The sequence below is a fragment of the Sapajus apella genome, unplaced genomic scaffold (assembly GCF_009761245.1).
Source record: "Sapajus apella isolate SASKATOON/1434 unplaced genomic scaffold, GSC_monkey_1.0 scaffold38, whole genome shotgun sequence".
NCBI lineage: Eukaryota > Metazoa > Chordata > Mammalia > Primates > Cebidae > Sapajus > Sapajus apella.
Window position 1 is genome coordinate 10335878 of NW_022436978.1, and position 12485 is coordinate 10348362.

A 12485-nucleotide genomic window follows, 5' to 3' on the forward strand; every position below is an offset into this window, starting at 1 on the left:
GTAAGAGTCAGAATCTGAAGGAATATCTCTCAGTTCCAAATATTTAGAGGGGAAACAGTTTATTTAAACCCTTGATGTATCTCTGGAATGTGTACATCTCATTAAGCAGAAAATTCCCACAGCTTGGAATACTAAATTTCTGCATCGTCAGGATGCCCATTCTCTGCAGTGTCCTCTAGACCTAAGGTGACAAGAATTTTTTTAAGGATATAGAAAAAAAAACTCAAAGATAGTGCAGTGTAAGGCCATCACTTAAGAAAACAAAGAAGTCTAAAAAGTTTTTTAATGTAATTAACTGAAGGAAATTAAGGAATGAGTTTCCCGAATCTCAGTATGCTAAACAGACTCTGGAAATTAGCTTTCAAAAAATCGAGTGAGTGGTATTTTCAAGTTCCATATACATCTTTATGTAACACCTCCTTGTCTTTTTCTGTTCATCATCCTTCGGTTTGAGAACACAAGAACATCCCTAAATGAACACAAAACTTCAACCTTAAATAAATTTACAGAATAAAATTGTTTAAGTATTGATATCAAGATAACTTTATTCTGAGCATGGAATAAGGTAACATAATAGCTTCTTTTTTATGTCATGTACGAATATTTGTAATAAACCAGCCTGACATTTAGGGAATGTCAGTATATTTGACTAACAATTCACAGCAGAACAGTGCAAATGTTTTATGGCCCTGTGAGTTTAGAAGTTAACCTGCAGAAAATGATAAGCTGTTAAGAATTTATAATCTAATAGAGATGTAACTCTGAAAGGTTAGGTACCCACTGCCCTGTAGAAAGTTACCTATCTTATACTTCATTTAAAATTTTATTTCGCGCTCCTTTTCAGCTGATTCTATTAATGCTGCTCTCTGCAAACGCTCTTCGAACCAGCTCCCTGTCATCCTGATAGTTTCTTCATTATTAAGTTAAATATTACTTTGGTCTGTCCTAACAACTTTAAGAACTGTGCTTTTACAACCACAAGAATAGATGCCACTACTAGTAATTATATTATAATGTAATCCTCTGATCTAGTCCAGTGAGTTACAAAATCAAATGCCTACAAAGGCTAGAAAGGTAAAGTGTAAAAAGCAAGCTGAATATAAAATGATAGACGGGAATCAGCTCATGTTGTAGTCATTTTAATATCTGCCTGGTAGCACTGTTTTTTAATCCCTTGTACTGGCAAAATAAAAAGCAAAACAAAACATTTGCAATTCCAGTAGTGGAGCCTGTGAGTCAGTGTTTAGTGTCAAGCTTCCTAAGCCTATTTAAAATATCCTGGGGCATAACTAAAAGCCATTAAAGCCTGCCTAGCCTTCAGGGCACTCTTGAAAGTCAGATTCACAGAAGCAGAACCCTAAAGGTCAGTGTACAACCATTCTTCCTCCATATTTTCCCCAGGCCTTTGGAACTCCAAAATGTCTTTCTAAAGCTGAAAATGGTATAACTTCCTTATAAACCTACTCAAGATAGCTTATATCATACTTTCCTCTATTTTTCCACAGCTCTTTGTTAAAGTCTCCCTAACTAAGTGTATCTTATTTGGAATTGTTTACATACCCATCTTTTTGGTTGAAATCCAAGTACAAAACCTAAGACAAGAATATTTGTGGCAGCTATTCAGAACGGCTTCATGAACTAAATTTTAGTTTTCTGCCTAACCACGTCCTTTAATAAGAAATAACATGACAGGAAAAGCCAACTTCACCCAAATCTACAACCTAGAAACAAGTTCTCCGACCACAAATAGAACTTGACTGGCTCCTTGGTATTATGATTTCTAGTGCTACATCCACATACATGGAAAACATCACTTCAGCAGTTTATAGAAAATAGAGCCATTACTGTGTCAATGATGGACTTCTGAGTTAAGCTTCAGGAGTGCCAGAAATTTGAGGGTTACCTGTAATATTTACCTCATTCCTATATAGGTACCAAGAACTTACCTGTACTGACACTTTAGAACACCTACTGTGGAGTTAGAGCTGGAGAAAGTGAGAGCATAAAAAGTAACTTACTGCAATGACTTTAAAGTTCCTAAGAATCTACCTCCAGGTCTAAAACATGCACAAACTGCCAGGCCTCACTCCAGAGATGGTAATAGATGTAAAACCCAGAAATTTCCATTTCTAGCTAACAGCTGATTTTGATGAAAATGAACCGAGACATATTATTTGAAAAATACTTTCTTAAAAGACTGCCTATCCAACTCCTCATTTTACAAATGAGAAAGATGAGGTCTAAAAAATATAGTATTTCCAGCTCTATTAGCCTTTTGGTTAGGCAAATACTATCAAGACAGGCTCATCAGCTCTTCTGGGTTCACTGAAGTAAAACCAGAAATTCAGGAGTTTTCATTTAATATCAGAATCTTTGATATGCAGTCTTGGGAAATGAAGAACTGTATCTGGAATGGTTACCTCTAATACAACCTGGGCCTGGAAGAACTCTCGAAGGAATCAGTGCATTCTCACACAAGGGAAAAGTTACAAATATTTTCCTGCTTCTTACAGACCTGAGATTAAGTGTGTACCTTTTATAATATATTGCTCTAGGATTCGTTTCAAAGTCATGAGCACAAACTTGAGAGAAAGAAAGGCTGCTTAAGATACTTATTAAATTCATTGGTTTGCAGGTATAAACATGATACCAGGACTTCCATCATGACTGTCCTCTTTTACCTGGGTCGTGGAGGTGGAGCTGCTTCTCACGCTCTGAGAATGGAGGAGTCCTGGGCCTGTGGCTCCTTTTTCTGTGCTCACCTTGCCCATGGTCCCTCCCATATACAATTTCCTTGCAGTGAAGCCCTGTTTTTTGTGAGGGCTTGGGTGAAAGTCGGTCTTGGTGTTGAGAATGTTTTTCCCAATTTCGAGTCTGATGGTTACTCTTAGCCTCCAAGTCATCATATTCAGTGCTCAGAAACACTTCACCACTGATTGTGGGAAGTGGAGGTCTCTGGAGCCTCTTCTGAGTGGATCGTTTCCTTTCATGCTGCTTACTGTTAATTTGGGGATTGTCCCTCATTGTGCCCCAGCTAGAGGATGACAGGGATCTCTCTGATGAACAATGCTGTTCTGGCTCTTCCAAGTTCTCCAGTGGATGTTCTGGTTTCTCCTTCTTCTGCTTCACAGTCTTTCCATCTCTTTGGAGTCTACAAGGTCTTGAGAATCCAGAACCCAATTCCCTGGCCCTCCTTGACCTTGATTGGTCTGAGTGGAGGCAGAGGAATGTGAAAAATAAAAATGCACATTAATTTAATGAGAGTATGAACTCATTACACAGGGGAGAGTCTGGGCCCCAGTTTAGGACACTTTAAAAATGGAGAAAACTGCTTTTTCGAATTAACAAATTGAGAAGAGGGGATGAGAATTACTGAAACAGTCCATGCATACCTGAAGAATTCTGGATACACAGCCAAAAAGGTAAGAAACTAAAATTAAGCGAATCAAATGTGAAAGAAGAACTTGATCATGACTAGGTATACCTAACAACACTTTAATATTTGCCAATAACAAAAATCATAGCTATTAGAGATTAAGTTATATTTATAAACCAATTTGAAACTAGTATAGAGTAAAAAGTAGAGGTGGAGTAATCTTGTAAAACAAAAAAATTAAGCTTTGTAATTTTAGACAGAGGCTTTCAAACATTCTTATTGGAAAGGCCAACAGAACTGTATCAGAGTATTGCTAGTTTCTCTGAGTTCAGAGAAATGATCCACAGATTTTTATATTCCTCTATTTGCCAACTTTATGTGGTCAGAGCAAACACACTCAGTCACTTCAGAAAACAGCCCTCTATTACAATTCAATGTAAAAGAGGATCAAGTAGACGAGAACTTTGGAGTTCATGACCCTATTATCTTTAGATAATTCTTTTCTCAATCTTAGTTGAAACTTGACAAGGAAAAAATTTAAAAGGGTTGCCCTGATGGAACAAAAATTTGTATAAAAATAACAACATATGCTAAATATATGTCCCCAATTTTAACACAAACTTCAAAAACAGCAGAGATACAGTGCTTATTCAGGTCTTTTTTTAGGCACAAGTGTACCATAAAGACAAAGGCAGCAAATTAATATGCACTTTGCAAGAATATACTGATCTTAACATTTTCTAGAACTTTTTACTACGTTTTTGAAATAACAAAAAAATTCCACTTCCATGGAAAATTGCTAAAATAGCCAAGATTCCCCACTGGAATCAACCACTTGCTGAATGCATTTGAAAGAGCTACCATAAGTTGAAGAGATGTAAAGAAAATAAAAAACTTACAGGTTTTCTTTCTGTTTCATTTGATACTAATCTGATAAAGGAATAGAGCAAGAAAGAAATATGTGCTAAATGTTCCAATGATGCCATAAGTTTCCATTAAAAACCTCAAATTCTTTCCTCTTGAGCTTTCCAGAAGAAAGCTTGCTTCCAAAGATAAATCTAAATTAAAATTTGTTTTCTCAACAGTCTGTAGAAGTACTTATCTTCATCGTTGTGTTTTACATAAAATCAAAAGTGAAACAGAACAATTACCCTATGATAAAAAAAAATCCACTCTTTTAAGCAAACTATTAAGTCTGTCATAAAAACTGAGAAAGAATCAAGTGACTACTGCTGTAAATTAATATAATAAAGACCAGCTACCTAAATGATGACCATATCCAGGGAACAATCGTTTACGGTGTTACCAAAAATGTGCTCACTTAGAATTGCAGAAGTGAAGTCCACCTTCTAGCTCAAAAGAAACAAAAAGGTTTGGGTTCTGACAGTGAATTTGTGATGTTATGATTTTTAATTCCTTCTAAATAGTTAATTAATATTCATAAGTTTTACTTTTAGGAAATATGTTGCAGGAATTATTACAGAGCTGTTTCTACATTTTCACAGAGCTGGCTGGAAAAATTTATTCTCTAATAATAAATGTGTCTGCTGTGACAGCTTTAAATCTTGGGACAAAAAAGATGAGGTGGGGAATCTGTCTGAATGCTTTAAAATCACATATAGTTGAGGATTGAGACTTGTATGCTTCTTGAGACCAAGTTATTTGGCAAATATAACTTACTCCATCACTGCCAATACATATATATGTATTAGGTAATGCATATACATAATATGTATACATAATATATGCCAATACATAATACATATATATGTATACACACACATACACACACATATATATATCTGCATTTTATGTGTGCCTCCATGTTTGGCTTTCAAAATAAGATAGAAATACAAAATATTACATTATACACATATAACACTGATATATGTATAAACAGTACGCACTTCATCAAAATTGAATTATTTGATCTTCTCAACATCCAAATGAAGGATTTACTTTTGTAATCTCCATTTTAATTATTTAGTACATAACTTCATTAAAATTAATATTGTTCTAAGGAAGGGAGAGGACTTGAACCACAGTCTTATGACTCCAAACACCATGACTTTAAAAAAATTACTAATATGACTGCAATAAGAGGCTTTGAAAGAAAAACATGGATTCACTAATAAATAATATTTATCATTTAAGAGCTGATATAAATTTGACAAATGTTTTACACAATTTCAAATTTGTAGAAAACCTATAATCATTCTAATAGATAACGTATTAAAGTTCAAGTTACATCAACGCTGAAATATTGGCCATTTCTGTAATGATGTACTGTGATTACTATGCAAGTAAGGCAAAAATCAAGTACATACACAAAGACATGCAGAGAGGTATAATTAAAGAATATCCCAGATGTGTTGGGAAAGGACCAGTGCAAAGAACAGAGGATTGCTTTGTAAATATGAGCTCAACTGTAATATAGTTTCTGTGGAACTGAACTTGGTCTAACACAAGGGCATATTAATGAGGACCCCACCTTCAACAATATACAATCTCCCAACAACACAGCTGAGGCAACAGAAATTCCAGTATTTACACACATGTGCTCAGGAGGTCACCATTTCCTTTCCTCAATACTACCTTCAAAGTCCCTCTCTCCCCAAAGAAACAAGCATATATGCCACTCTCTACAAATTTATCAGAGTAATTAAAATAAACATAAAATACTTTGAAAAACTTTTATGTGTTCCTGAAAAACCACTGAATTCTTAACATAGTCTCCTGCCATAGAGAAACAAGTCAGGATGATAGTACTCTGGTCAAAAAAACAGGTTTGAGTCTCAATTCAAGTCAGCATAAGGCTTTAAGAGGGGAAGGCTAAAATTAATTCTTTAATGCATTTAATTACTTGTCATCCTAATATTTTTATATTCTGAATAGTTTAAAATAATAACATTTACAGTGAATATATCTCCAAAGCAGAATTTTTTAAAAAGGGGAAAAAAACTAGACCACATTTCTAGATTTTAAATTGAAGCTGAAGAGCAACACTTTACTTTCTGATCTTTACTATAGCAAAATGTGGCGATAATTTTTCTTTTTAAATGACATAATTTATAGTTTCATCAGAAAAACCAGCATAACGAAAATGGCTATCAAAAAAGTGCTGAGAGTTTTACATATGGAGGAAAACACATCAAGCAATAAATGGAGAATCAGCCTGCTTACTAGAAAGTCCACAGAGCTGAGTTCTACTGATTAAGGTAAATTTAGAGCAAAAAATGTTACTGGGCAAAATTATACTCAAACTATAATAATCCCATCAATATACACTGCTTTCATTCTACTCACTAGAGAAACACATACTTACCTTTTATAATGGAATTACAAAAAAGCAGCTGACAACTGGTTTGCAAGGCCCTTTAAGATCACTGACCTAACTCTAAAAGTTGCCTTTAGGTTTTGTTCACTTGTTATCCTAAGTATTGGTCTTTAAGCTGAATTTCCTTAAATACTGATACTTGTAACCATAGGAAAAAGTCTTGTCTTTGACAGATCTTTGAGAAGGACTGAACAATACTTGCAAATACTCATTTCCCAACACATTTTTAAGATAAAGAATCACCACAGCTGCCACCACCACACCATCACCATCACCACACTGCAAAGCAGGCACCAGAGAAGCAAACCTGAGGGAATTACTCCTTCAGAAATTATTCTATATGGTAATCAAATAGCAAAGAAAGGATCAAAAAGAAAAAATAAACATGGAAATCTTAAAATTTAATATTGTTTGTCATCAGTAGGCTAAACCATTGGCCTAGGTTTAAAAGACAAGAAGGCATAGAAAAAAACTTTGTTACCCAGTAACTGATGCATGGTATACCTTCTTTATTCATACAACTTTGCTGCTTCAAACAGTACTGCCCAGACTTGTCCAGAGACTCATCCACCATTTTCCACACCCCATTTTTATGTGCTTAGAATATACTAAGTCATTCCAAGTCACTAAAGTTTAAAAAAATGTATGCCAATTCTTACAAAATCATATTCAAATTTTAAGTCATAAAAGTGGCTCTGGTTGTCCAATTAAAGAACGGATAAGGCTGAGAGTGGTGGTTATGCCTGTAATCCCAGCACTTTTGGAAGGTGACGCAAGTGGATAACTTGAGGTCAGGAGTTCAAGACCAGCCTGGCCATCATGGTGAAACCTCATCTCTACTTAAAATACAAAAATTAGCCAGGCATGGTGGCACATGCCTGTAATTCTAGCTACTTGGGAGGCTGAAGCAGAAGAACTGCTTGAGACCAGGAGGCAGAGGTTGCACTGAGCCAAGATCACACCACTGCACTGCAGCCTGGGCAACAGAGCAAGGCTCCATATTCTGTCTCAAATACACACACACACACGCAAGACTCCATATTCTGTCTCACACACACACGAATTTATTAGATTCAAAAAGAATCTTGTCATGTATCTAAATGTACCCAGTGCCTGGGGATAAGAGAAACATTCCCAGGTCTCTAAGGTCACTTTATGGACAAAATTAAAGGAGTGTTTTATGGTTGAGTCTAAGGATAGAACAGATCATGATGCAGGAATTGTTACCTCCATCTTCGTAACAGTAATTATCTGCATAAGCATGGGTTGCAGGAAACTCTGGAAAGTGCTTCTTTCGCTTTTTATCTTCCTGTAATTCCTTTTCTTGCAAAAGACGAGCTATGTCCTGCAAAGACAAGAGAGAATGGAAATATGCATTACCAAAGAACGAACTAACTCCATATGGTAGGGGCTTGACATTTCACTGTCAAGTCTGTATGTGCTCTGTCCATGGCTCTCTAGACTTTCTGACATTAATTTCATGCTCTTCAAATGCCAGATGATTGCTCAACAGGAGTGGCACATGATCTAGATAAGTGAGAGAGGCTTTTTTTTTTAATTGAAATTTAAATCTAACACAATACAAACCCATACAAACTTCAGTACTTCCTAAAACAGGTTACACAACAGAATTTTTAAAAAATACATATTTGTGGGCCCTTTTTCAAGCTGATGATTCACTAAGTCTAGATGGGGCAGGGTATAGTAATCTACAAAACTTTACAAATTATAATTTAATTTTAAAACTTTTGAAAAGAATTTTATGGGAAATTTGATTTAGCTTTGCATTAGAATGCCACTGTCTTAACTGAAAAAGAGAAAACAGTCTTCCTTCTGTCTCCCACTTGCTCAACCCCAGGCAAAATTTTAGCAGTTATTAACTGAGAGGCACTGTGAGGGATAGAACGATGAATAACATTCCATAATGTTCCCAAAAAAGATGATCATCCCTTTATGAAAACAAAAATTTAATAGAAACTTTTCAAAAGAAAACATAACTACAGTAAAATTAAATTCTAAATGCCTCAAAAAGGTTAAAATGTCCATGGGACTACAAAAGAAGGAATATTATTTTTGCTTAAAGGAATTAGTACAAGATTTTGCATTGTATTAGGCTTTGAACAAAGAACTGAATTCCAATAGGCAACGTCGAAAAAGAAAACATCAGCAAAGTTATGAACATTTTAATGGGCACCTATCTAAGGAACAGCCAATAGTTCAATTACAACATAAGATATGGAGTGTTGTAGAAAAAGCTGAGGCTAGAAAAACAATCTAAGGCTGGATCACAGGAACTCCTTTTAGACAATCTTAAGAAGTCTGCAGTCTACAAGGTAGGGGAAGAAGGGTTACTAAAGGTTTTGAGCTGCATGGTAACAATGTTCTAAATCTGAAGATTATTTCTATGAAAGCCCCATAAAATAGCCTATAAACTTAAATGCTCATGTATACTTTTAAGGAGAGAAGTCTATCATTATCATCAGATTCTTAAAGGCTCATATAAATATGGGAACAATACTCACTGATACAAATGTTAATAACAATTATTGGTAGTTTGAGGTACCTACTTCTTTACATTGACCATTAATAAGGAATACAAGAAGTACTACATGTTAATGTTGTAACTTTAAAGCAATAATTACTATTCTTCTTCAAATTTTATAAGTACAAATGAAGAATACACTAAGACGGCAATATACAGCTTAAAAAGAAAATGTAAGTTAATCAATTTTTTTTTGTATCTGTGCAGAAACAAGTTGTACACTGAATCTAGGTAAATTAGCAGTATTTAGCCATATCCTCAGCTGTTTTTTACTATTCATCAAAATAGCCTTACAAATCTGACTTTATGCCAAATACTAACTTATAATGTACCATTAATACACTTTTACCTGACACATATATACATTTCTTAACAAATAATCTATGTAAATGCCCATGCAATAGTGTCAGACACTAAAGTGGGCACTCACAAAATGTTGCAACTCAGAATGAAAGGTAAAATATACCATAATCCTACTTAACACAAGTATACTTTTCATGAATAGAACTTTGAATTTCTAAGACTTTGATGGAAAAACTATCCCCGAATCTGAAAGTTAAAATCAATCTCTTTTCCATTTCAAGTCGGCTGTGGTTTAAAGAGACACTGGGAGAGAAATAGCCACTACTAATATGAATTTGAGAGGAATTTCAATTCTCTATCTGTACAATGGGAAGTCTGAACTATTCAATCTTTAAAAAAGCCAAATGCCTTTGACTCCTTAATGTATCATTTTTAACAAACCTGTGTCTACCAGGTGCCAGTCCCTGTGCCAGATTCTTTAGCTTTGATGTTTTACAAAGTAATGTATCAATCAGGAAGAGAGAAAAGAACGGGACAGACAGCCTATTCTCCAAAAAACAATTATTTGTTACAGAAGAATTTCCCAAATTTCTATAACGTTTACTACATAAGTAGAAAGAAATGTAAACATTCTCCTGAGCTGTATGTTTACTAAGCACCTAAAACTATATTTTCCTAAGTGGTCTGCTTCACAGTAAACAAAAATTTCCCCTGCTATAACTGAGGAAAAAAAATAAAGGAAAACCGTCAGATCCACCTTCCAGCAGTAATTATTAAACTATGCTCCACAGACATGGTAAACACAGCTTTATTAAAATGATACAGTAAGGAGTCAAAGACATTTAGCTTTAAGACTGAATAGTTCAAACCTTCCATTGTACAGATAAACAATTGAAGCTTCCTCCAAAGCTCATATTAGAAGTGACTATTTCTCTCCAGTTTCTCTTAAAACCATGTCTGACTTGCACTGTAAGAGAAAAGAGATTCATTTTAACTTTCAGATTTAGGGGACAGTTTTTCCATCAAAGTCTTAGAAATTCACAGTTCTACTCATATAATTGCTCATAACTGTTTTCCTGCTACTGAATTTAATTCTAATGGATGCACAGTAATATACCATTCTCTCTGTGTAAAAAACCAGGTGAGAAAAATGAATTATGGCCCTTCTTTATAATTTATTAGTCAAAGAAAGTGCTTTTAATCAAGTAAAAAAATAATAATTGCCATAATATATCATGCACCTTAGCACCCAAACCTTTTTGCTCTTCTAAACTCTCAGCTCTTTTCTGAAAGAAAAGGTCTGCTAGGCTTGAGGAAGGAAAGGACAAAAATTCAATGGAAAACTGCCACTATATTATAGCTGAGGTTTAGTACAAGTCCGTTCTCCCTGCTTTCCAACATTATTATGCAATGAGATCTGTTAGATAATTTTAATATAAAGTAAATTCCCCTGAAACAAGCTAAAGACAGCAATTATTAGTTACAGTACTTGGATGTAGCTAACCAGCTTAGTCACCTTTGACATAAACAATCTCCTTGGTCCTCAGCTTCTTACTGTTAATGGTGCTTCCTTACTGTTAATGGTAAGTCTAGAGCAGCACTTCCCAAGCCTGTTGCTGAGAACACTGGTGTCAAAACTTTCTCCAAAAAAAACACACCTTTCAATAGAAAGCATGTAGCATATCTAACTCTTTAAGATGCACATTAGCAAATTTTAAAACTTTGATTAAAGAAAAAAAAGCACCTGTTATATTCCTATAACCTATAATTTTCCAAATTTATTTTAGAAGCTTTTGTTTACATTTTTTAAAAACTCAAGGTAATTAATGTTCTACATAACATAACTTGGGAAAACAAATCTAAATGAACTCTTAAGCCTTTTTAAGGTCATTGTTAGTTATATTTTAATTAATGAGATAGACTTCTGGGCTAATATGTAAAAATAACCCTGTTCCACAGAAGACTTCCTAGTAAATACGTTAATTGAAATGGGAGTTTACCATCGTATCTGACCTTTCTCTTCTGTTACCCAAGCTTATACAACTCTGGAAAATTGGAAACTATAACCATAAGAAAGGGAACAGTTAAGGATCTCTGGAATACTAGAGAAAGGCAATTTTAATGAAAACATAGACTTAGTGATTCCCTTCAGTGGGCCAGACATGTGCCCTGTGCCAGATTCTTTAGCTTTAAAGAACAGTGCTATGACCAGTAGGGGATTGGTATATAGGGAAATATCCTTAAAGTTCTTATCTTGCTGTGGCTCTAAGAGAAGCATTAATACAAACAAGGTGCAGCGGCACCCAGAGGATCCCCGCACATCTTTCCCAAGTAGATGACAAATGACTGAAACATGGTGTTGAGTTCTTTGAGGTATTTTGGGGGTTTACAGGTTGAGTGAGCATCCCTAATCCAAAAATCTGAAATCTGAAATGCTCCAAAATCTGAAATTTTCTGAAGCACAGACATGATGCTCAAAGAAAATGCTCACTGGAACATTTTGGATTTTGGAGTTGCGGATGATCAACCTGTACATGAATTAGATCATATAAGTATGTAGGGGATTAAGGGTTACGTCTCAAAGTTTTCACCTCTATCCTCCAATGGTACTGCATTTTAAAAAGAGGTAATGTTGAATTTAAAAACAATCAAAAGGTGATTAAAAAATGTGATTGTTGCCATTGATACGGTGTAATCCCAGCACTTAAGGAGGCCAAGGTGGGCAGATCCCCTGAGGTTGGGAGTTCGAGACCAGCCTGACCAACATGCTGAAACCCCGTCTCTACTAAAAAGACAAAAAATTAGCCAGGCATGGTGGCAGGTGCCAGTAATCCCAGATACTTGGGAAGTTGAGGCAGGGGAACTGCTTGAACCCAGGAGGTAGAGGATGCAGTGAGCTGAGATCACGCCATTGCACTCCGGCCTGG

General features: G+C 35.2%; 1 protein-coding gene and 1 long non-coding RNA gene across 5 annotated transcripts in view; one reads left to right on the plus strand and one right to left on the minus strand.

Annotated features, from left to right (window-relative positions):
* CCDC50 (coiled-coil domain containing 50) overlaps window positions 1–12485 on the minus strand; it is a 113209-nt gene that overhangs the window by 59284 nt on the left and 41440 nt on the right. For 3 of the 4 annotated variants that reach the window (XR_004275134.1, XR_004275133.1, XM_032298243.1), the window contains exons 5-6: window positions 7941–8058; window positions 2682–3209 (exon numbers count right to left, since the gene is read on the minus strand). Coding sequence is in view for 2 of the 4 variants with exons in the window: in XM_032298243.1 (XP_032154134.1) it covers window positions 2682–3209; window positions 7941–8058 (646 nt within the window). In the remaining 2 variants the exon portion in view is untranslated. The remainder of the gene's footprint in view (window positions 1–2681; window positions 3210–7940; window positions 8059–12485) is intronic. The other variant, XM_032298244.1, reaches the window with a different exon arrangement.
* LOC116564859 overlaps window positions 1–12485 on the plus strand; it is a 317617-nt gene that overhangs the window by 24837 nt on the left and 280295 nt on the right. The gene's annotated exons all lie outside the window — the stretch shown is intronic.